This window comes from Oryzias latipes, chromosome 2 (genome assembly GCF_053564925.1).
Source record: "Oryzias latipes strain Hd-rR chromosome 2, Olatipes_Hd-rR_3.1".
NCBI lineage: Eukaryota > Metazoa > Chordata > Actinopteri > Beloniformes > Adrianichthyidae > Oryzias > Oryzias latipes.
In genome coordinates, this window is record NC_136238.1 from 22,114,512 (window position 1) to 22,140,560 (window position 26,049).

General features: G+C 37.4%; 1 protein-coding gene across 4 annotated transcripts in view; it reads left to right on the top strand.

The window, feature by feature from the left end:
• The window catches only part of LOC105358446 (uncharacterized), a 38,336-nt gene that overhangs the window by 7,024 nt on the left and 5,263 nt on the right, over nucleotides 1-26,049 (top strand). For 3 of the 4 annotated variants that reach the window (XM_023961745.2, XM_023961758.2, XM_023961755.2), the window contains 19 exons: nucleotides 549-656; nucleotides 1,234-1,341; nucleotides 1,911-2,018; nucleotides 2,591-2,698; nucleotides 3,276-3,383; nucleotides 3,953-4,060; nucleotides 4,633-4,740; nucleotides 5,318-5,425; nucleotides 5,995-6,102; nucleotides 6,675-6,782; nucleotides 7,357-7,464; nucleotides 8,034-8,141; nucleotides 8,712-8,819; nucleotides 9,357-9,464; nucleotides 9,710-9,772; nucleotides 9,994-11,983; nucleotides 12,065-12,127; nucleotides 12,322-12,453; nucleotides 13,146-16,350. In XM_023961745.2, the coding sequence (XP_023817513.1) occupies nucleotides 549-656; nucleotides 1,234-1,341; nucleotides 1,911-2,018; nucleotides 2,591-2,698; nucleotides 3,276-3,383; nucleotides 3,953-4,060; nucleotides 4,633-4,740; nucleotides 5,318-5,425; nucleotides 5,995-6,102; nucleotides 6,675-6,782; nucleotides 7,357-7,464; nucleotides 8,034-8,141; nucleotides 8,712-8,819; nucleotides 9,357-9,464; nucleotides 9,710-9,772; nucleotides 9,994-11,983; nucleotides 12,065-12,127; nucleotides 12,322-12,453; nucleotides 13,146-13,372 (3,987 nt within the window). In that variant the 3' untranslated portion in view covers nucleotides 13,373-16,350. The remainder of the gene's footprint in view (nucleotides 1-548; nucleotides 657-1,233; nucleotides 1,342-1,910; nucleotides 2,019-2,590; nucleotides 2,699-3,275; nucleotides 3,384-3,952; nucleotides 4,061-4,632; nucleotides 4,741-5,317; nucleotides 5,426-5,994; nucleotides 6,103-6,674; nucleotides 6,783-7,356; nucleotides 7,465-8,033; nucleotides 8,142-8,711; nucleotides 8,820-9,356; nucleotides 9,465-9,709; nucleotides 9,773-9,993; nucleotides 11,984-12,064; nucleotides 12,128-12,321; nucleotides 12,454-13,145; nucleotides 16,351-26,049) is intronic. The other variant, XM_078933945.1, reaches the window with a different exon arrangement.

Consider the following 26,049-nt stretch of genomic DNA (forward strand, 5'->3'; position numbering starts at 1 on the left):
GATTGTAATTTGAGAGTTCCTTAGACCTTTTTTGCTCGCATTTGTGAAATATCTGACCAGTTAAGAGGGTCTAACCAGCTGATGTGTTCTGTTATATTTGAGTAAAAGTGGCTATCTACAGATTTGGATTATGCAATTTATAAATGGTCGTTGATGGAACATTTGTTGTGATTTTGAACATTTAGACCTGTAGGTTTTTGATTTTAGTTTGAATTTAGTTTTGACTCTGACGACGTCCCCAAAAGACAGGTTTCTGTTACACAGTTTGAGGAAATAATATGGGGGATGGTGTCGAAAATTGCTGGTCCCCATTATACACAAGTATTTGTTTAAAACACAATACTTTGGTTAAAAATTTTACCAATTTTCTCAATATCTAATTATTGAAATCATTCATATTTCTATTTGAGTCATATTTATTTATTCATTGTTTTTTTTTTAATATTCAGCTTTATCAATCATTATACCTTAGATTATAGACTATTTAGTTAGTTTTTAGTCCTCAATTCTGTTTAAAAATCTTTTGTAAATATATTTTCATCTTATAGTCACCAACAGATGGTCTTCACATGGATGCAGTGGAACAAGGCAACCCTGTAACACTGCCAGAGATCCAGACAGATGATGCCAGTGAACTATGCAGCTCTTTCCTTCAGGTACAGCTCTGTTTGTGTTTAGATTGTAATTTGAGAGTTCCTTAGACCTTTTTTGCTCGCATTTGTGAATTATCTGACCAGTTAAGAGGGTCTAACCAGCTATTGTGTTCTGTTATATTTGAGTAAAAGTGGCTATCTACAGATTTGGATTATGCAATTTATAAATGGTCGTTGATGGAACATTTGTTGTGATTTTGAACATTTAGACTTGTAGGTTTTTGATTTTAGTTTGAATTTAGTTTTGACTCTGACGACGTCCCCAAAAGACAGGTTTCTGTTACACAGTTTGAGGAAATAATATGGGTGATGGTGTTGAAAATAGCGGGTCCCCATTATACACAAGTATTTGTTTAAAACACAATACTTTGTTTAAAAAATTTACCAATTTTCTCAATATCTAATTATTAAAATCATTCATATTTCTATTTATTGAGTCATATATTTATTTATTCATTGTTTTGTTTTTTTAAATATTCAGCTTTATCAATCATTATACCTTAGATTATAGACTATTTAGTTAGTTCTTAGTCCTCAATTCTGTTTAAAAATCTTTTGTAAATATATTTTCATCTTATAGTCACCAACAGATGGTCTTCACATGGATGCAGTGGAACAAGGCAACCCTGTAACACTGCCAGAGATCCAGACAGATGATGCCAGTGGACTATGCAGCTCTTTCCTTCAGGTACAGCTCTGTTTGTGTTTAGATTGTAATTTGAGAGTTCCTTAGACCTTTTTTGCTCGCATTTGTGAAATATCTGACCAGTTAAGAGGGTCTAACCAGCTGATGTGTTCTGTTATATTTGAGTAAAAGTGGCTATCTACAGATTTGGATTATGCAATTTATAAATGGTCGTTGATGGAACATTTGTTGTGATTTTGAACATTTAGACCTGTAGGTTTTTGATTTTAGTTTGAATTTAGTTTTGACTCTGACGACGTCCCCAAAAGACAGGTTTCTGTTACACAGTTTGAGGAAATAATATGGGGGATGGTGTCGAAAATTGCTGGTCCCCATTATACACAAGTATTTGTTTAAAACACAATACTTTGGTTAAAAATTTTACCAATTTTCTCAATATCTAATTATTGAAATCATTCATATTTCTATTTGAGTCATATTTATTTATTCATTGTTTTTTTTTTAATATTCAGCTTTATCAATCATTATACCTTAGATTATAGACTATTTAGTTAGTTTTTAGTCCTCAATTCTGTTTAAAAATCTTTTGTAAATATATTTTCATCTTATAGTCACCAACAGATGGTCTTCACATGGATGCAGTGGAACAAGGCAACCCTGTAACACTGCCAGAGATCCAGACAGATGATGCCAGTGGACTATGCAGCTCTTTCCTTCAGGTACAGCTCTGTTTGTGTTTAGATTGTAATTTGAGAGTTCCTTAGACCTTTTTTGCTCGCATTTGTGAATTATCTGACCAGTTAAGAGGGTCTAACCAGCTATTGTGTTCTGTTATATTTGAGTAAAAGTGGCTATCTACAGATTTGGATTATGCAATTTATAAATGGTCGTTGATGGAACATTTGTTGTGATTTTGAACATTTAGACTTGTAGGTTTTTGATTTTAGTTTGAATTTAGTTTTGACTCTGACGACGTCCCCAAAAGACAGGTTTCTGTTACAGTTTGAGGAAATAATATGGGTGATGGTGTTGAAAATAGCGGGTCCCCATTATACACAAGTATTTGTTTAAAACACAATACTTTGGTTAAAAATTTTACCAATTATCTCAATATCTAATTATTGAAATCATTCATATTTCTATTTGAGTCATATATTTATTTATTCATTGTTTTGTTTTTTTAAATATTCAGCTTTATCAATCATTATACCTTAGATTATAGACTATTTAGTTAGTTTTTAGTCCTCAATTCTGTTTAAAAATCTTTTGTAAATATATTTTCATCTTATAGTCACCAACAGATGGTCTTCACATGGATGCAGTGGAACAAGGCAACCCTGTAACACTGCCAGAGATCCAGACAGATGATGCCAGTGAACTATGCAGCTCTTTCCTTCAGGTACAGCTCTGTTTGTGTTTAGATTGTAATTTGAGAGTTCCTTAGACCTTTTTTGCTCGCATTTGTGAATTATCTGACCAGTTAAGAGGGTCTAACCAGCTATTGTGTTCTGTTATATTTGAGTAAAAGTGGCTATCTACAGATTTGGATTATGCAATTTATAAATCGTCGTTGATGGAACATTTGTTGTGATTTTGAACATTTAGACTTGTAGGTTTTTGATTTTAGTTTGAATTTAGTTTTGACTCTGACGACGTCCCCAAAAGACAGGTTTCTGTTACACAGTTTGAGGAAATAATATGGGTGATGGTGTTGAAAATAGCGGGTCCCCATTATACACAAGTATTTGTTTAAAACACAATACTTTGTTTAAAAAATTTACCAATTTTCTCAATATCTAATTATTAAAATCATTCATATTTCTATTTATTGAGTCATATATTTATTTATTCATTGTTTTGTTTTTTTAAATATTCAGCTTTATCAATCATTATACCTTAGATTATAGACTATTTAGTTAGTTCTTAGTCCTCAATTCTGTTTAAAAATCTTTTGTAAATATATTTTCATCTTATAGTCACCAACAGATGGTCTTCACATGGATGCAGTGGAACAAGGCAACCCTGTAACACTGCCAGAGATCCAGACAGATGATGCCAGTGGACTATGCAGCTCTTTCCTTCAGGTACAGCTCTGTTTGTGTTTAGATTGTAATTTGAGAGTTCCTTAGACCTTTTTTGCTCGCATTTGTGAAATATCTGACCAGTTAAGAGGGTCTAACCAGCTGATGTGTTCTGTTATATTTGAGTAAAAGTGGCTATCTACAGATTTGGATTATGCAATTTATAAATGGTCGTTGATGGAACATTTGTTGTGATTTTGAACATTTAGACCTGTAGGTTTTTGATTTTAGTTTGAATTTAGTTTTGACTCTGACGACGTCCCCAAAAGACAGGTTTCTGTTACACAGTTTGAGGAAATAATATGGGGGATGGTGTCGAAAATTGCTGGTCCCCATTATACACAAGTATTTGTTTAAAACACAATACTTTGGTTAAAAATTTTACCAATTTTCTCAATATCTAATTATTGAAATCATTCATATTTCTATTTGAGTCATATTTATTTATTCATTGTTTTTTTTTTAATATTCAGCTTTATCAATCATTATACCTTAGATTATAGACTATTTAGTTAGTTTTTAGTCCTCAATTCTGTTTAAAAATCTTTTGTAAATATATTTTCATCTTATAGTCACCAACAGATGGTCTTCACATGGATGCAGTGGAACAAGGCAACCCTGTAACACTGCCAGAGATCCAGACAGATGATGCCAGTGGACTATGCAGCTCTTTCCTTCAGGTACAGCTCTGTTTGTGTTTAGATTGTAATTTGAGAGTTCCTTAGACCTTTTTTGCTCGCATTTGTGAATTATCTGACCAGTTAAGAGGGTCTAACCAGCTATTGTGTTCTGTTATATTTGAGTAAAAGTGGCTATCTACAGATTTGGATTATGCAATTTATAAATGGTCGTTGATGGAACATTTGTTGTGATTTTGAACATTTAGACTTGTAGGTTTTTGATTTTAGTTTGAATTTAGTTTTGACTCTGACGACGTCCCCAAAAGACAGGTTTCTGTTACAGTTTGAGGAAATAATATGGGTGATGGTGTTGAAAATAGCGGGTCCCCATTATACACAAGTATTTGTTTAAAACACAATACTTTGGTTAAAAATTTTACCAATTATCTCAATATCTAATTATTGAAATCATTCATATTTCTATTTGAGTCATATATTTATTTATTCATTGTTTTGTTTTTTTAAATATTCAGCTTTATCAATCATTATACCTTAGATTATAGACTATTTAGTTAGTTTTTAGTCCTCAATTCTGTTTAAAAATCTTTTGTAAATATATTTTCATCTTATAGTCACCAACAGATGGTCTTCACATGGATGCAGTGGAACAAGGCAACCCTGTAACACTGCCAGAGATCCAGACAGATGATGCCAGTGAACTATGCAGCTCTTTCCTTCAGGTACAGCTCTGTTTGTGTTTAGATTGTAATTTGAGAGTTCCTTAGACCTTTTTTGCTCGCATTTGTGAATTATCTGACCAGTTAAGAGGGTCTAACCAGCTATTGTGTTCTGTTATATTTGAGTAAAAGTGGCTATCTACAGATTTGGATTATGCAATTTATAAATCGTCGTTGATGGAACATTTGTTGTGATTTTGAACATTTAGACTTGTAGGTTTTTGATTTTAGTTTGAATTTAGTTTTGACTCTGACGACGTCCCCAAAAGACAGGTTTCTGTTACACAGTTTGAGGAAATAATATGGGTGATGGTGTTGAAAATAGCGGGTCCCCATTATACACAAGTATTTGTTTAAAACACAATACTTTGTTTAAAAAATTTACCAATTTTCTCAATATCTAATTATTAAAATCATTCATATTTCTATTTATTGAGTCATATATTTATTTATTCATTGTTTTGTTTTTTTAAATATTCAGCTTTATCAATCATTATACCTTAGATTATAGACTATTTAGTTAGTTCTTAGTCCTCAATTCTGTTTAAAAATCTTTTGTAAATATATTTTCATCTTATAGTCACCAACAGATGGTCTTCACATGGATGCAGTGGAACAAGGCAACCCTGTAACACTGCCAGAGATCCAGACAGATGATGCCAGTGGACTATGCAGCTCTTTCCTTCAGGTACAGCTCTGTTTGTGTTTAGATTGTAATTTGAGAGTTCCTTAGACCTTTTTTGCTCGCATTTGTGAAATATCTGACCAGTTAAGAGGGTCTAACCAGCTGATGTGTTCTGTTATATTTGAGTAAAAGTGGCTATCTACAGATTTGGATTATGCAATTTATAAATGGTCGTTGATGGAACATTTGTTGTGATTTTGAACATTTAGACCTGTAGGTTTTTGATTTTAGTTTGAATTTAGTTTTGACTCTGACGACGTCCCCAAAAGACAGGTTTCTGTTACACAGTTTGAGGAAATAATATGGGGGATGGTGTCGAAAATTGCTGGTCCCCATTATACACAAGTATTTGTTTAAAACACAATACTTTGGTTAAAAATTTTACCAATTTTCTCAATATCTAATTATTGAAATCATTCATATTTCTATTTGAGTCATATTTATTTATTCATTGTTTTTTTTTTAATATTCAGCTTTATCAATCATTATACCTTAGATTATAGACTATTTAGTTAGTTTTTAGTCCTCAATTCTGTTTAAAAATCTTTTGTAAATATATTTTCATCTTATAGTCACCAACAGATGGTCTTCACATGGATGCAGTGGAACAAGGCAACCCTGTAACACTGCCAGAGATCCAGACAGATGATGCCAGTGGACTATGCAGCTCTTTCCTTCAGGTACAGCTCTGTTTGTGTTTAGATTGTAATTTGAGAGTTCCTTAGACCTTTTTTGCTCGCATTTGTGAATTATCTGACCAGTTAAGAGGGTCTAACCAGCTATTGTGTTCTGTTATATTTGAGTAAAAGTGGCTATCTACAGATTTGGATTATGCAATTTATAAATGGTCGTTGATGGAACATTTGTTGTGATTTTGAACATTTAGACTTGTAGGTTTTTGATTTTAGTTTGAATTTAGTTTTGACTCTGACGACGTCCCCAAAAGACAGGTTTCTGTTACAGTTTGAGGAAATAATATGGGTGATGGTGTTGAAAATAGCGGGTCCCCATTATACACAAGTATTTGTTTAAAACACAATACTTTGGTTAAAAATTTTACCAATTATCTCAATATCTAATTATTGAAATCATTCATATTTCTATTTGAGTCATATATTTATTTATTCATTGTTTTGTTTTTTTAAATATTCAGCTTTATCAATCATTATACCTTAGATTATAGACTATTTAGTTAGTTTTTAGTCCTCAATTCTGTTTAAAAATCTTTTGTAAATATATTTTCATCTTATAGTCACCAACAGATGGTCTTCACATGGATGCAGTGGAACAAGGCAACCCTGTAACACTGCCAGAGATCCAGACAGATGATGCCAGTGGACTATGCAGCTCTTTCCTTCAGGTACAGCTCTGTTTGTGTTTAGATTGTAATTTGAGAGTTCCTTAGACCTTTTTTGCTCGCATTTGTGAATTATCTGACCAGTTAAGAGGGTCTAACCAGCTGATGTGTTCTGTTATATTTGAGTAAAAGTGGCTATGTACAGATTTGGATTATGCAATCTATAAATGGTCGTTGATGGAACATTTGTTGTGAATTTGAACATTTAGACTTGTAGGTTTTTGATTTTAGTTTGAATTTAGTTTTGACTCTGACGACGTCCCCAAAAGACAGGTTTCTGTTACACAGTTTGAGGAAATAATATGGGTGATGGTGTTGAAAATAGCGGGTCCCCATTATACACAAGTATTTGTTTAAAACACAATACTTTGTTTAAAAAATTTACCAATTTTCTCAATATCTAATTATTAAAATCATTCATATTTCTATTTATTGAGTCATATATTTATTTATTCATTGTTTTTTTTTTAATATTCAGCTTTATCAATCATTATACCTTAGATTATAGACTATTTAGTTAGTTTTTAGTCCTCAATTCTGTTTAAAAATCTTTTGTAAATATATTTTCATCTTATAGTCACCAACAGATGGTCTTCACATGGATGCAGTGGAACAAGGCAACCCTGTAACACTGCCAGAGATCCAGACAGATGATGCCAGTGGACTATGCAGCTCTTTCCTTCAGGTACAGCTCTGTTTGTGTTTAGATTGTAATTTGAGAGTTCCTTAGACCTTTTTTGCTCGCATTTGTGAAATATCTGACCAGTTAAGAGGGTCTAACCAGCTGATGTGTTCTGTTATATTTGAGTAAAAGTGGCTATCTACAGATTTGGATTATGCAATTTATAAATGGTCGTTGATGGAACATTTGTTGTGATTTTGAACATTTAGACCTGTAGGTTTTTGATTTTAGTTTGAATTTAGTTTTGACTCTGACGACGTCCCCAAAAGACAGGTTTCTGTTACACAGTTTGAGGAAATAATATGGGGGATGGTGTCGAAAATTGCTGGTCCCCATTATACACAAGTATTTGTTTAAAACACAATACTTTGGTTAAAAATTTTACCAATTTTCTCAATATCTAATTATTGAAATCATTCATATTTCTATTTGAGTCATATTTATTTATTCATTGTTTTTTTTTTAATATTCAGCTTTATCAATCATTATACCTTAGATTATAGACTATTTAGTTAGTTCTTAGTCCTCAATTCTGTTTAAAAATCTTTTGTAAATATATTTTCATCTTATAGTCACCAACAGATGGTCTTCACATGGATGCAGTGGAACAAGGCAACCCTGTAACACTGCCAGAGATCCAGACAGATGATGCCAGTGGACTATGCAGCTCTTTCCTTCAGGTACAGCTCTGTTTGTGTTTAGATTGTAATTTGAGAGTTCCTTAGACCTTTTTTGCTCGCATTTGTGAATTATCTGACCAGTTAAGAGGGTCTAACCAGCTATTGTGTTCTGTTATATTTGAGTAAAAGTGGCTATCTACAGATTTGGATTATGCAATTTATAAATGGTCGTTGATGGAACATTTGTTGTGATTTTGAACATTTAGACTTGTAGGTTTTTGATTTTAGTTTGAATTTAGTTTTGACTCTGACGACGTCCCCAAAAGACAGGTTTCTGTTACAGTTTGAGGAAATAATATGGGTGATGGTGTTGAAAATAGCGGGTCCCCATTATACACAAGTATTTGTTTAAAACACAATACTTTGGTTAAAAATTTTACCAATTATCTCAATATCTAATTATTGAAATCATTCATATTTCTATTTGAGTCATATATTTATTTATTCATTGTTTTTTTTTTAAATATTCAGCTTTATCAATCATTATACCTTAGATTATAGACTATTTAGTTAGTTTTTAGTCCTCAATTCTGTTTAAAAATCTTTTGTAAATATATTTTCATCTTATAGTCACCAACAGATGGTCTTCACATGGATGCAGTGGAACAAGGCAACCCTGTAACACTGCCAGAAATCCAGACAGATGATGCCAGTGGACTATGCAGCTCTTTCCTTCAGGTACTGCTCTGTTTGTGTTTAGATTGTAATTTGAGAGTTCCTTAGACCTTTTTTGCTCGCATATGTGAAATATCTGACCAGTTAAGAGGGTCTAACCAGCTGATGTGTTCTGTTATATTTGAGAAAAAGTGGCTATCTACAGATTTGGATTATGCAATTTATAAATGGTCGTTGATGGAACATTTGTTGCGATTTTTGACTCTGACTACGTCCCCAAAAGACAGGTTTCTGTTACACAGTTTGAGGAATTATTATGGCTGATTGTGTTGAATATAGCTGGTCCCCACGATGTACAATCCAATTTGTGTAAAATTGTAGTCTTGGCCATAATCTGCAAATTTTTTCACTTTCATAAAAATAGGAATTTTTAATTTTTACATATTATCAAAAAACATCTAATTCTTATACCATAACACTTTTTTTCAATGAACAATTAAAGCTAACACACCTGTTTGTTATCAAGCATCTTTTAAGTCTTACACTAAACATTAAGTTTTATATATATATATTTTTTAAATTTAAAAAAATGTCTTGCAGTCACCAAAGGATCGTGTTCGCATGAATGCAGTAGAAGGCCATCCTCTAACACTGCCAGTTCCCTGGACAGACAAAGCCAGTGAATCGCACATTACATCTTCATCTGAGGTAAAACTTAATTTTTTCTTAATGTAAATTTACAGGTGTGTCTAAATCTAGCTTTTTGCTATATTCCAAAGTTGATTTTATTCTTGTATACTATTCTTTTCAATTGGCTAGTCTAGTCTTGTTCAATTTATATAAAAATATATATATATAAATAAGAAATTTAAAGCTTTCACTGACAATGTAACAAATTTTGTAATGCTATAAACTTGTCTAACATTTTTAATCTGTATGTATGTGCTCTGCAGCTTGTGATGCACCCTGACGATGAGATTTTTGTCCCACGATTAAGAAGAACTAAAAGTGTCATTGTGAGTTTTAAACTCTTACTATTTTCTGTTGGCTTAAAAAAATATGAAAGGTTTAATTTCACATTTCTAGACATTTATTTCTATTTCAGGTTAACTATGTTTTTTTTAATATGTTCCCCTAACATATAGCAGAAAGATGAATGCCATCATTTGTTTCTATTTTACTTTAGCGCAGCTGTTGCAGAACGCACTGTTACTCTTGAACTTTTTGTTTGTTTAAGCTCCAAGACCTGAATCTGGAGGACCCTGATCAGCTTTATGACTCCACTTCAAGTTCAGATCTTTACATTCCAGATACAAGCTCAGAAAGTGATGCTGACAGTGATTGCAGCTTCAGAACACCGGGTCGGGAAAAACGTCCTAAGCTGGATGACTTACCCAATGTCAGTAATCCTTTAAATGAAGAGATCTGCGACTCTACAACATCCATAAGTAATTACCCACTTAGTGATATACCTGATGACTTGGGAGCAGAAGAAGAACCCTCTTCAAGTATGAATGATAATGATATTGTTGTTACTGCTTGCCAAAAAAGAGGAGGAAAAAGGGTTTATGACAAAAAGCATTATTGCTTATATTGTAATAAGCCTTACGCTAAGATGGCCAGGCATCTTGAGCGTGCTCATATTAATAAATGTGACGTAGCTAAAGCTCTCAGCTTTCCAAAAGGCTCTAGAGAGAGGAAAAAGCATTTGGATTTCATTCGCAACAAAGGAAACTTTGCACACAATGCTGCTGTTATGGAGGCTGGAAGCGGGAAACTGGTGGCATCTAAACGACCATCTGCAGAAATTCAAGGTAAAGACTTTATGCACTGCGCATACTGTCAAGGACTTTACAAACGAAATGTGTTATGGAGACACGTGGGCACTTGTTCACTTAAACCGGGAACTGTCACCAAAAAGCCTGGCAAAAATCGTGTTCAGGCTTTGTGTGCATTCACTGGACCAGTCCCTTCACACATTAGCAAACATCTTTGGAAGGTAATCAGTGCAATGAATCCTGACGAAATCACAAACATAATAAAAAGTGATACTGTCATCATAGATTTAGGACAACATCTGTTAAATAAAGGCGGAACTTCTGCAAAGAGTCAGCAATATGTTCGAGAGAAGATGCGAGAAATGGGAAGACTTGTACATCAAGCCAGAAAAGTCACAACTTTAAAAAAAATGGAAGATCTCATCAACCCCAAGAAGTACCCTGAGACAGTGAAAGCTGTCAAGGCTACATGCGGGTATGATGATGAAGAAAACAAGTTCTCTGTCCCATCACTAGCAAACAAGCTTGGAAATACACTAGTTAAAGTCAGCAAGCTCTTAAAAGCTCAGGGTTTAATTACCGATGACAAAGAGCTTGTTAAGAAGGCTAGTGAGTTCCTGGAAGTCCATCGAGAGAAGTGGAATGAGATGATATCAGCAACGGCATTAAGAAACATCAGGGAAGCAAAGTGGAATGTTCCCACTCTCATGCCATTTACTGAAGACGTGCAAAAGTTGCACACACATCTTGATAAAGTCCAAGAAGAGTGGTTCAGCTTACTCTCTGCAAACCCTTCCACTAAGGCTTGGTCAGAACTGTCAAAGACTTGCTTGACACAGATAATTCTCTTTAATCGGCGCAGAGAAGGAGAGGTGTCAAGCATGCCTTTATCAGCATTTGAGAAGAGAGACCTTTCTGACTCCCATGAAGATGTGGACTGGGCACTTTCTGAAGTGGAAAAAAAGCTCTGCAGACATTTTACAAGAATTATCATCAGAGGAAAACGAGGCCGTCCTGTTCCGGTCCTACTTACCCCAAAGATGTTGTGTGCACTGGAACTGTTAGTTAAGCAAAGAGATGCTTCTGGGGTTCTGAAAGGGAACATTTATTTGTTTGCCAGACCAGATGCCTTGACACATTTCAGAGGTTCTGATTGCCTTCGGAATTTTTCTAAGATATGTGGTGCAAAATGCCCAGAGTCACTGACATCTACCAGACTGCGGAAGCATGCTGCAACCCTTTCAACTGTGCTAAACATGACTGATACAGAGATGGACCAGTTGGCTAACTTTCTGGGACATGATATAAGAATTCACCGGGAGTTCTACAGACTACCTGAAAAGACCCTGCAACTAGCCAAAGTCAGCAAAGTGTTGATGGCTCTGGAGCAAGGAAGACTGGCTGAGTTTCATGGAAAAAACTTGGACGAGATTGGAATTGACCCAGATGGTTGGTTTTTAAATTTTACTAAAATGCTTAACCACTAGTTTTGGACTCTTTACTAACCTATTTTTTTGTAAAACTCTACAGATGAAGTTCCCATCACTGAAGAAGGACGCATAAATGAGGAAAATGACTTGTTTGCTGTTGATGGTATGCATTCTCCTGTAATCATTTGCTGCTATTAAAGTAGCTTATACTGAAGTCCAAATGCATAGGATTGTAAAACTAATTAGCCAGTGAGGAGATCAAGGAATTTAATGCACACTTGCAAAATATTAAAAAATAGACAATGGAACGTTAAAAAAAAAAAAATGTTTTTCTAAAAGTATTTTTTTCCCCCACAGAACCCACTACAGAAGGCTCATTTGCATCAAATGACCGAAATGAGCTACCATCTAAATCACCAGAGAGATCGAAAGGACCCTCCATGGATGAGACTCCTTCAAGTTTCACTGCTCCAAAGTCTAATCTGAAAGGTGAATATATATAGAAATATCCTATTGAATTTTTGCAAAGCTTTACTTAATTTTGATTTTTTTGTGTAATTAAAAATTTGTGGTCAATGTGCTTTTTTGCAAACGTCTAGCACATTTGTATAATACTTGGTGTATACAGAGGCAAAGTGCAAATTAGTTACATTTTAATGGCTGCAGCATTAAGAGAAGTAGAGTTTGATACTAAACTTTAACTTGATTTATAATGCTGCTGTCCATACCAGGATTAGGTGTGTTCAGTCGAGGGCAATGCAACATTTCACTTCAGTTTTAATTTCATGATTAAATCCTTTCTTTAATTAGTATCCTTCAAGATATGACTTGTCAAACACACCTGAACCTGGAAACGTGGTTGTTAAGGCAGAAAAGCCAAAAAAAAAAAAAAAAAAAAAATGTAGTAGCTCTTCAGGACCAGAGATTTCCAGGTTTGTGTAGATGATGAAAATAAGGAATATGAAGGGAGTTTAAAAAGCATAAAATCTAGACTAAAATGGTTAACTAATGTAAACGTTGGTAAATATTTATGAATATTCTTTTAATCAAATGTCTCTGATATTCCTCTGTAATTTCATTCTGAGAACCTCTAAAATCTAATTATATTTAAGGTAAGACAATCTGACAGTTCTTTGATTAACAAAAATGTAAATTTCTCAAATTTCTCTGCTATGCCAAAGGTAAATCTGACAAGAAGAGGAAGGAACCTTGGACAAAAAGCGAAGTTCAGGCTGTGGAAAGGCAGATGAGTATTTTCATCAAATCATGTCGTGTACCAGCAAAGGCTGACTGCGAAAAGTGTTTGGCAGCTGAAGGGGAAGCCCTGAAGAATCGGGACTGGCAACACCTCAAGTTCTATGTTTACAATCGTATAACTGCATACAAAAGGAAAATTAAGTGTCTGTGATATGTTATAAATTTCTTTCTGTTGGGGAAGAAAATGTTAGATTGTTTAAAATTAAGTTCATAACTGCATTGCAACTGGTTTGTTTATTGCAGCTTGTTTCACTCACTGAAGATGAGGGGAAAAAGTGTACAAAATTCCCATGTTTTGATTGGCTAACTTGCCATTAAACATTTAAGCCTTTGTTGTCCAACTAAATTGACTTGTATGCCAACACAAGTACTTGTGAAGTAAAAACCAAATAAGACTAGTTTATTTGTTCCGAGTATTTTTTTTTTGTTGTAAAATGCACTCAGTTGATTGTGATTAATAGTTGGTTAAAGTACCATTAGCTGTCTCTCACCCAAGTGTGTGAAATTTGTTCTCTGCATTTGACCCCATCCCTTGGGGGATAGGTGAGCAGTCGACACAGCTGAACTTGAGAATCATTTTGTGGTTAATCACCCCAATCCAGCCCCTTTAAGTGTCAAGCAGGAGACATTGGGACCCATCAAACTATTAGACATTAGTTTTTCATTAATTTGTGGGGACCTTGCACAAAGTCCCCACAAATGAATGGCAACTTGTGTAAATTATGCAAATATTATTTAAATCAGGTCCCCATGTAAAATGTTCATGCATTTTTTTTTGTGTCCCCATATAACCTTGTAGTAACAGGTCGATCCAAAAACCTAAAACTTCTTGGCTCTTTGAAGTGATGAAGATAATGATGATTTTTTTCTGAGGCCACCTGATTTTTTACAGTGTTCTAGTACCTCAGGAAAGGGTGGTCCCCGCATATGATGACCACAAAACTGGTACCCACAGATAATGGAAACAAGTGTGTGTGTGTGTGTGTGTGTGTGTGTGTGGGTGTGTGTGTGTGTGTGTGTGTGTGTGTGTGTGTGTGTGTGTGTCACTGCCTGTGTGAGTTCAGGATGGTTATGGCTTTGGGGGAAAACTGTTCTTAAGGCGGTTTGTCCTTGATCTGATGCACCTGTAGCGTCTCCCCGAGTGCAGCAGGTCAAACAGTCTAAAGCCAGGGAGAGGGGAGGGGGGATTCGATGATCCTCTGAGCTGCTTTGACTACCCTCTGCAGTCTCTCCCTGTCCGCCATGGTGCAGCTGCCATACCACACCGTAATGCAGTACGTCAGAGGGCATTATTCAGAAGGTTTGATCTGCAGATTTCCTGATCAATTTCTGACTGGGATCCATACCTGATCTAGACGTGAATCATGAGGAACCAAACAGCACAGACACTGCTCTGAATGTTCCCTCTTCTTCATTTTCTGTCTGCAGCCATGAAGGGACTTGAACCTTCAACCTTCTGATTCGTTAGGCCACATGGTCTGAGAGAACATCCAGGTCCAGCTGCTGGTGGAGGATCATCCACCCGAGCATCATCCACCCGACATAGATGATGGAGGCAGTAGATGCTGGGGGCGGAGCCTGGAGATGACTGCTGAAGGTCAGAGGGCGGAGCTTCATCAGGATGAAGGTGCTGCTTGGATTCTGCTTTGATGTCCGTCTGTTCTCAGTCCCTTCATGGCTGCTGCTCAGAGCTGTTTCTGGATGTTTCTGGAGAATTCATGTCTTTACTGATCCAAATGTGAGATTTATATTTTTGTTTTGACTTTATTCAACGGTTTTAGTTGTTTTATGTTTATTTGTGTAACACAAATTGTTTTAAAACACGTTTTTAATTTTACTATCTTTTAATTTCCTGTTTCTTCTTTTTGTGTTTCAACTTTTTAAAAGACTTTTAGCTGCAGTTTAATCATTTTAACCAATTGTATCTAAATATTGAGTCAAATATTCAAGTAAGTTTGAAGAGAATGACTGCAGTTTTTGTTTGAATGACATTGAGACAGTGGATCATTTATTCTTTAACTGTGGAATTATAAAAACATTCTGGGGAGATTTCTGTGTTTGCTATTCTTCCCAAACTGCAATGCCAGTTCATTTACATGCAAAAATGTTTTATTCGGTGTGGTATCATATAATAGACCAGAAAATACTGTTCTTAATATCCGGATATTGCAAGGAAAGTTTTATATACGCAAAAATAAATATTTGAAGACCAAACCTCTTTTTGTTACATTTCATAAAGAGCTCTGTTATTACTTTCAATCATTTCATTACATGAAAAAAAGAATAGCTTGAAATTGCTTAGTTTTGCTCAGAAATACAAACTTCACGAGTACCCCTAACTAGTATTAGACTATTTAGATTGGTTCTATGTTCTTTTATTTTACTTATTCGTTTTTATTCATTTGTGTGTTGTGTTCATTGTCTTTTTGTTTTGTTTCCTTTATTCTTTATTTTCTGTTAATATGTTATGTTTGGCAATGTTGATTGATCTTCGAGGTAATGTTGATTACATGGTTGTTGTTCGCATTTATTGTATGTTACCCCAATTGTTAATAAAGTTAAAATTAATTCTGAAAAGAAAAAAAGAAATACTGGTAAGAACAGGACTGATTCACACTCCTGACCAGCTAGTGGCGCTAATGCACCATGATGTTTGCTAACCGCCTATAAACCACAGAGGAAGACGAGCACGAGGCGCTAGCAGTGTTAGCTTGTTAACAGGCTAGCAGCGTTAGCTTGTGTTGAGAGGCCGGTGGTGTTTTGTTGGGACGTTTGTGAGGTTTTTGCACAGAAATGACGATACGTGGTTCATGTGGGAACTCTCAGCATTTTCCTAAGTGTCGTAAATGAGTGAAGAAGTGTTGAACGGAAAGACAACGTGGATTGCTGTGATTGTAAGACGAGTAGGCAGCAGATGATCGGAGCTGCAGTGAAGAGGACGGCGGTGTTTGTGGGAGTTGGAGCTGAAGATCGGAGCAGGAACCATGTCTTCAGAACATCAGGAAGGTTCTGTCAGAGAACAACTTTCTGCTGCTGAAGGAACCATCGTCCAGAACGAGGAGGAGCTCTGTCGTCACCGCAGACCGCTGGATGTCAGCTGGAACCCGCAGCTTCAGCTACACATTGCAGGTTTGTTCACTGCATCCACATGCAGACATAGATCCACGATGAACGTCTTTGTTTTCCTCGTCTGAACTGATATCTGGATCCGAATTGCGCGGCTGGGTAGCTCCAATGTTGCTGTTTTAGTTTCACCGCTAATACTTGTTTGAGATCACTCGGAAGGACGCTGCTGTTTGTTTGCGGTGCATGTTGGGTAGTTTTGCTCTGTCCCATCATAACAATATTGCGAGACAGGGGCGGGTACAATGCGTCTACCTAGTCACTAGGCAAGTGCAGCTGGAAATTTGGTGCCGAGCTGACTGCAAGCCAACCATGTGACTGCAAACAAGAAAGAAAGAAATGCATTCTGGGAAACGGTGTCCTATTCGTTCTTGTAGTTCAATGTGATTCTGCTTAGCAAAAGCTGGCGCATAATGAAGGACTCCTGTGTATTTTGTTACTTTTTTGCAGATAGTGAATCACTGAACAAATAATTTTAAAATGATTGCGGTAATTGAAAATAACATCACTCATAACTTTATCACAAGAAATTATTTTACTCAACGCTAAGGCTGGGCAATATTGGATTTTTGTATTACAGTATATAGATTTTGTTTATCATGTCAGGCAAGAACAAAATATATCATGATATAACCTAAATAACTACATTTGTCACATTTGAACACTCTGCTCATAAGAGAAATATGTAATCTTCAGCAGGTTGTTCAGAATAATGTATTTCCCATTATACTTCAGACATAATGGATGAACTGAAGGAACGTGATTCAAAGGATTATTTTCAAATTTTACACTGACATCATCACAGGCCATCCTCACCTGGGGCCTCATTTATAAACGTTGCGTACGCACAAAAGAAGGCGTACGCCACTCTCTACGCAATAGTTGAGATTTATAAAAAGCAAACTTGACGGGAAAATGTGCGGTCCTTCACGCAAGCTCTGACCCAGGCGTACGCACAAAAACGGGTGAAATGAGAAACGGCGACACCGTCGGCAAATGGAAGAAACACGTGAAAGTGAAAATGACAATCCTGCCTCATAAATAACATGAAGACTTCACAAAGCAAGTCTTACAATTAACAGCCTACACGAACACCCGTTTGATCGATCAGCAGTGAAGCAAACAAAATTACCACAGAAATTCAAATGAACACATATTTGCAAAAATAAAAGTGAAATATATTCTGCAATATTGACATGTAGTGCAATTCATCCTCATAAATAATATAGTTAACAGAACGAAACAATGTACAAAACTGATATTCTCGTTAATGTGTCCGTCTGGCGGAGCGGATATAGGTGCGGGCGTGCGGACGGACGGACAGATGTATTAATTGTCCACTGGGGAAAGTTGTTTTCATATTAAAACATTTCTTCATAAGCTATGGAATTATGGTATTCATGCATATGCCTTAAGTTTGCTTTATTTTTGATAAAACAATGTATGGCGTATGTCTCAACCATTCAGAAAGCAACAAGAAATTACAACAACAACAATTTCCCATTTCCACGTGGATTATTACCGACATCTGTAGCTTGTCAGATGCAATTAAATGGAGGGAAACCCTCACGGGCGGTCTTGGTCGCCCGGGCGGCGGTTGTTCCCTGCCGGTTCCCGTGCGGCGTTGGCGGGATTCCGGCTGCCGCTGCTGCTGCGGTGGGGGTCTTGGGGTAGGGATGGCTGGGCACTCTCCCACCTTCTTTTCACGTTCCACCATCCATTTTAGAAGAACATAAACACTCACCTGAGCACAGGTGTTAGCTCACCTTTGCACTAACAGTTTGCATGACTGAATGACTGAAATATTTCACACTAGTTGGTTATAAGGCATAAGTATGCGTGTGAACACTATTTATTTTGTGTACATGTCGACAGGTGGACATTTTTGCAGCTAGCAGGTGTGTTTATAACACTTGAGTGTGTGTGTGGACAGGCTCCGCCCTTTTTGTACTACATTTGAACCTTACCATAATGATTAACAACCAGTAAACTTGTTGCTTTATGCTGCTTCATGGTCTTATCCCCCTTCCCCTCCTATTATCACCCTCCTACCCCCCTCTCTCTAACATCCCTCTCTCTTCTTCCCTTCTTTCCTTTTCCGTCCGGTCCAACACCAAAGATTTTCAAACATGATTGAAATTAATAAAGTTTGGTTTCAATTACAAAAGGGGTTTATTCAGACATACCTTTGGTTTGTCTGAAGATTAATAACCCCTATTGTTAAAGTAAAATATGTCCAACACAAGAGGCCCTCAGCTCTCATCTGTCTGCCTAGCTGTTGGACAGGACAAGTTAAAATAAAAAAATAAAAAAAATGGAGGGAAATAAAATGCCCCATCACAATGCGTAATGACGCACAATGGCTGATCTTGCGCTCTTAGAAGATGTGGCAAATGGAAGAATTCGGAGTGAACGCATCTTTAGGCAGCAAGAAGACTTGCTGGAAAACGAGGACAAGTGGCTTATGAGCCGGTTCCGGCTTCCTCGAGCCGTCCTGTTGGACCTCTGCGGGCTTTTGGGCCCGGCGTTACAGAGGAGCACTCGGAGGAACCTGACACGCGTGGTTGTGAGGCTACAGCATTTATGGCGTCCGCCACCGTTTGCCGCTCACGTGCCTTTTTGGCATTAGTAATGCCCACACTGTGCCCTCCAAACATTTTCTCCTCTTTTCCACCTCGCCAACGATAACTTCTACTTCACATTGAGTGAAGTTACGTTTTTTTGATTTCCTCTCGGTGTTTGCCATGGTTTCGCAATCAATGAATATTCATTTGTGGGCGTTTCACGGACTATTTATGGGCAACTATGGGCGTGTCATGAAGCCGCAAAAGCTGCGCTACATTTAGAATCGGTTGTGATTTATTAAGGGAAAGATGCGTAGGATGTGCGTGCGCACGGTTTTATAAATCCGAATATTTCTGTGCGTACGCACGTCCTATGTTTCATCCGTACGCCACTTCTGACGCAAATCCTACGCAAAGTCTTATAAATGAGGCCCCAGGCCTGTGTCCGTTTGAAACAATGGATCCGCAATCCCCAGCAGGTCGCTCACACGCAGTGGCGGGTTTTGATCTGGACCAGGTAGGCGGTGGCCCATCATGGTGGGCAACATTTGCCGTACTGCAGCATTACACATAAGTCAAAGAGGAGACTTTCAACTTTTATTTTGACAGGCCTGCTATAGCCAACACTTTGCGCTTTTATTTTGACACACCTAACACTGAACATCACACCCATGTCTTCATCCTCTCCCCTCTCCACACTTATGGTGCAAAAAAAAGGATGAAATAACTCAGAGTGAAACAACGTAAAACAGCCACATGAATAGGAATTAGGCAGAAGAAAAACCTGTGGTAACTCCATTTTCGACCAGAGCAGGCAATGAGGATTATTTCCCACAATTCCACGCTCAGACACAGCAGACCCAACATGCACGTGACCACCGCCCTCTGCTGCAAGACATTTGCCCCCACACCTCTTAGAGGTAGTCTTTGTAACATAAGAAGTCAAAAATTTCGAGAGGGGGCACAACTCACCGGTGGCTGGGTGAGTCACACTAACAGGTGATTGGGAGTCTTTTTCAGTTTAACAATCAACTTTGGGCCGCGGCTGCGCATCTTGTCTTAGAGACGGAGCCACGTATGTCAGAAGGAAGAAAGCGGAGGGGTGGTGGGCGCAGACAGCAAGGAGCACAGCCGACATTACGCAACACCTGGGATCATCACGTGCTGTTGGGTCACTCAGCAGCTCATTTAATTACCGTAAATTCCGGACTATAAAGCGCGCACCCGATTACAAGCCGCACCCGCCCATTTTCACGTGCCCATTTTCATGTGTGTCAGCATCGTAGTAAAAGCAAAGCCGCATGTGGTAAACCTGACAACTCACGTCCCGACTCCCAGCATGGGTAAGGTTCATTACCACACTGTGGGAGGAGTCAGCTTTGCCTCAGGCTCATGCATGCGAATACGCCCACATCTGCCAAACAGCATGGACCTCTATTCTGTTCACAAGTTCCTCAGTTATGGTTTATTTATTTATTATTATTTTTTTAAGTTTTTTTTACTTATTGACAATCTAGGTATCACACATAAAATTACAAACAGTAACCATATAATCAACATTACATCCCTCAGTTATGATGAGGAAATTTACATCCGCGATCCCCCATTTCCCATGAGTCTTAGGGGCTAAAGGCGGGGCCAACGCCCGGCTCGTCACACTGTTGTACGTGTTTAAAAATGAGCAAGTAGCAGCAGTGGATGGAGGGGTGAAAAGGAACAGCTCTCCTTCCGCTTGTGTCGCGGCAGCATTATGGTACTAACAGGGCTGGTTAAAAAAAAAAAAAAAAGTAAAATAAAGCAGCGGCGACTGAAAAGCGCGCGCCTCAGCGCGGCGCGTGCGTCAGAAGTTCCGCGGACGCCTCTGAGCTCAGCGCTCGCCCCGCGCGCTCCCCTTCCTATCTTCTCACCTTTGGCCAGGGCGGCTACAGGGAGGAGGAAATCGTGTCTGTGCAGAGCAATCAGACTTAAAACTGTACGTTTTGTGGATGAGGGGCGGATGCGTTGTTACGTGTGGGAGCCATCAGACTGCCACTGGCCCCGCAGCTCTATGTGAACGAGCAGCAGCCAGGAGAACATGTCTCCAGCTCAAACGGAGGCTGTGAGCTTTTCAATGCAAAATTCCGGTGAGTCCTCAGAAACCGTTAAAACGATCACATGGATTTGTGTTTCCAGTCGTGTCCCGACAAAATAAAGGCTGATGTTATTCCCACATGCGCTGTTCTCTCCGTCACGCAGCCGACCGGCTTTTCCAATCCCGTTGGTGATGGTGGATTTTTTCACGCTGCTTTTAACGATTGCTTTTAACTTGAAAGCTGCATCATATTGTAGCGGCGATCACGTGCACGTTGGGTCTAACGGCACCAAAGGATTCTGGGATGCGGCCGGGCATGCGTGTTTCATTTTTTGAACCATGGCTGAAGTGTCTAAGACCTGAAGTGAGATCCATGCTGTTTGGCTGCTTAGTTTGTTGAAAAACAAATGACTTGTGGTTGCTGTTAGATAAAGAATTCAAACCATTCACTGAATCCGAAAGTCCGTACATGGCGGCCACCAAGAAAATCCATAAATTAGCCGCGTCACTGAATAAGCCGCAGGGCTGTGAGCGCAGGAAAAAAGTAGTGGCTTATAGTCCGAGAATTACGGTAATGTCATTATTTACTTACTATTGCAGATATTTTTATTACGTCTTTTCTGTTGTTTAGTTGGTGTCAGTATTTTATGGAGTCCTATACTGTTCATAATTAAATAAATAAATATTTAATTAAATAAATAAATAGGAACTCATGCAAATACACAATCAACCAATAAATCTCTTATAAATATATAATAAGACCATGAAATTGTGAAAAACCTGCACACCGATTTTAAATTAGCCATTATATTATTCAATATATTTCATTTTGCTTTAAAAACCTGTTCATTATTTTATAACAGCATTTTAAAATATTCATTTTAATCATGTGGAATATTATTATAATTCTACTTCTTTTTTCAGAACCTTGGATTTCAAAATCAATATTTTCCAAAGTAGCTTTGTTTTTATTTCATGTTGTTGTTTTTCACAATAGCGTATTTATTTCATAATGAGCTTTTTCAGGAGACTGAGTCTGTCAATCAAACTAGACAAGGCGGAGACACTTTTGTGATTGGCTACTCCTTTACTCAGACATGAGCAGCAGCACCCTGACTACATCGATCGAAGATGCTTCAGCGAACCTGACGGCGCGATGCACACCCCTCAACACTAGGGGGAGTATGCACCTCAACACAGCCACAGTGTTACAAAAAATTGGGTGGTTTTTGTTCTAAATTTGCGGATAAAAGTGGCTTTGGGCGAGTGTGCATAATTCAGGTGGTTTTGTGGTCGTTTCAGCAATTTTCATCTTCTCATTAACATCTAGTAGTGGTCTAAGTTAGGTTGGCTGTTGGAGTTCCACAAAAGTTCTATGAACTGGAGTTCCATGAACGCAACATGCCACGTGTGGGAGGGGGCTACCACCTAATGATTTTAGCCTGATAGCCACATGGAGCGGTGGCGCGAGTGTATGTGTGAGCGCAAGTTAAGGGTCTGTTGCCCTGTCCCCTGGAAAAGTAATAGTAAAAAAAAGTTTCCTCCAAAGTACAGAGCCTGGTTCTTGGAGTAAGCCCTGGCTGCAGAATTGCTCAATCAATCCCGGATCTCCGCTGCGTTTTCCGACCATGGTCAGAAACGTCATTGCAGGAAAGGTTCAACATATTCCTGAGAGGGAAAAATAAAATCATAGGACCTGATTATAATCATTGTCTCATTGAAAATAGAAAAATATAAGGTTCAGGTGCCCGAGCAGGATTGTCCCGCTTTGCACAGCTGCCTGGTCTGACTGTCGGTCCACTAGCTCGCCTCCTGCGAGCCGACATCAGGCACGATGTGAGCTCTGAGGGAATGGCGTAAGAATGAGGAGTGTTTCAACCGGGGACTGAAAGATATGGACGACCGGAGCTCCTTTGTGGTTTGATCCACACAAACCCTCAAACTACAAAAACAGAGTCGTAGATGTTTGCATTTTCTGCAGCAGACAGTTTGTCTCTATTTGATCTCTAATGTCTATAAAGCCGTGCAGATATCGCTGAAATATGTCATCTCTCTGACTGGCACACCGCTGAGCGGGTATCGAGGAATATAAGTCGATTTTCATGGATCAGCAAATGAGCGTTTAGATCCCGCCCACTTTCACTGATTGACAGACAGACCCATTCTGCTGAAAAAGCTCTTCATGAAATAAATAAGCCATTGTGAAATACAGCAACATGAAATAAAAACAAAGCTACTTTGGAAAATATTGATTTTGAAATACGAGCTTCTGAAAAAAGACTATTTGAATATTTGAATATATTAAATATGTATTTATTTAATTATGAACAGTATAGGACTCCATAGTATTTGACATAAAGACAGCAGGTAATGCAGTAAAACAGCTGCACTTTATGAGATCAGAAATAAACTATAGATTATTTTTTGTGGATTGAGTTTTTTTTGGAGGATTTCTTCTGTTAGTGTTGCACAAAATTAGGGAAATGCCAAATATTTTTGGAGTAATCCCACTGATGAGTTCTATGATTTAGTTTGTAATGTTTTATAAGACCTAAAATTCACAACCACTTTTTTTTTTAGATCTCATCCCTCTGATATGTTTTACAAAGACACAAACAGGACGTCACCCATCAAGAAATGAATTTATTGCTAAAAATGATGCAGGAGTCCAGCTCTAAAAAATGATAAAAGAGCAAAGAAAACGGAATGATTTGGTTTGTTACTTATTATTAAAATTTCCAGGCTTTGTTTGTTTTGTTTTGCAGTATATTCATATTTGTGTAATTTTGACAGAATATATTTTTATGGAGAGCAAAATGAGACGTTATTTTAGGTTTAACTTGATTTATTCTGGATTAATATTACTGTTTTTATTCATATTAATGTTCAAAAAGTTCACTATAAAAGGTTTAAAAGGTTTAAAAGTTTAGCTTTAGTGTGTTCAGTAAATGTTTATCTTGTTCGGCCCAAAACTTAAAGTGTGTTTTGAATTTAGGCCCACTGTGAGACTGAGCTTGTCCCCCTGTATTACGAGCCTAGAAAATTCATGCATTTTTTGTGTAAACTGGCCAAATAGAAGATGGGGGACACAAAGGGATGTTGTCAAATCTTGTGTGTGTGTGTGTGTGTGGGTGTGTGGGTGTGTGGGTGTACATTCTTTACACAGTTTTATTGATAAGGTTACTAGTGCTAGAACCAAATCCTGGTTATGATCCATCTGTTTCAGTATTTAGTTTTTTAGAGGAAATGTTTTATCATTTAAAGCCATCTAGCTCAAAGCGTGATCTTATTCCCCTTCCCTTTTAAGAGGTTGGTTTTTCCCAAAATAGACTCAGCTGTTCTTGCACTTATCAACAGCATTCTAAGTTTGGGTGGCGCTCCCTTATATTTTAAACATTCTGACGTATCTCCTTTCCTTAAAAAAGCCTGGATTGACTTACAATATTAGCAAATTTTAGCCTGATTTCTAAACAACCTTTTATCTCTAAAGTACTTGAAAGAATCATGCACATTCACCTAATGGCTTTTTTGGAAGAACTCTCTATACTTGATGTCGTCCAGTCTGCTTTCAAAACTTTGCATAGTACAGGGTCAGCTCTTTCAAAAGTTTTTAATGATATATTTTTACCTACAGCCTGGTGATTGCGTGGTTATAGCCTTTTAGACCTGTCTGCCATCTTTGGCACTGTTGATCATGGAATTTTATTTTCTCGCCTGGAGCAGTGGGTTGGAGTAAACAGTGACATTGCAGTGGTTCAAGTCTTACTTTTGTGTTAGTCTTGGGGACTAACGGGGTGCCTCAAGGCTATGTTTCAGGCTCTCTTTTATTCTCTTTGTACCTGTTACCACTTTGCTCTATAATTAGAAAATATGTTTAATCACTTTCAAAGTGATGAAGACGAGGTAAATCTACACGTTTTCACAAGATGTACTTTATTGAAAAAGGTGAAAAATATATTAACCGTTAGATAGTTAGTGGCCCGAGCGGGCAAGTGAAAAATAAAGTCCTGTGGTCCGTACTGCTCGGGCGAGCTGGACCAGGCCAGCGGATGAATGGCTATGTCGAGCCCTGGATTTAAGACTGCATCACCAAACTAAAAATCGGCTCTACAAGAAAATAAATGTGCAAGTTAAAATGTTTTTTTTTTTCAGGCCTGTGTTAATTATACAACCAATAGTTGTATTTTTTTATATAGCAAATCACCTACATAGGTCAATTTTCTTTTTTTGTTATACAAAACCAGTAAATGCATTTTGCAATAAATTTTCTTCTGCCTATTTGTACCGAAACTGTACCGAACCACGCCCTATGAAATTCTGAATCAAACCAAATTGAAATTTTAGTGTAGTTACACCCCGTTTGTGCGTGCGTGCGTGTGTGTGTGCTTAATGCTTATTGACCTCACTGTGTATGTATGTATATATATATATATATTAGTGTTAAAACACTCTGAATGGATGCAAACTGCTTTTCGTTTCTGTGTACTTCAGACTAATGACAATAAAGTTGAATTCTATTCTATTCACAAGATAATGGATAGCTTTCCTTTAAATCTGCTGCTTTCAGTTTTGCATGAATGTCATGCACTTCTCCAGGTGATAGACACAAGATATTTAAATCTAGGGTTTAGGGCTGAGGACAAAGGTAGGGTTTAATTTTTCACCTCATACTGGTATCTCTTTGAATGTTCTTGATTATTGTCTTTCTTAATCATACCACAGAAGAATTACAATGTACATGTGCTGTGATGTATTTGTGCAAATGGCAAATAAAACTCTACTCTAACAGAAGTTACTTTCATACTACATTGGGATGCAAGATTTATAACATCAGCAAAACATCTAACATGTTAGCCTATTAGCTCCATTGCTACACACGTTAAATGCGTTCTTAATGACAACCACTGGCTTTTTAGATGCCACTCATCTACTGCTGCTTTAAGTACACCTGAAATGTGTACACCAGTGGGATTCATGCAGAGTTGCTTGGGTTTGTAGGACATTTAGGACTCCCTGGCCCTGGAGGTCCAACTAAGAGCAAAGCCGTGGACTAGTGCCAGGCTCCTTTGA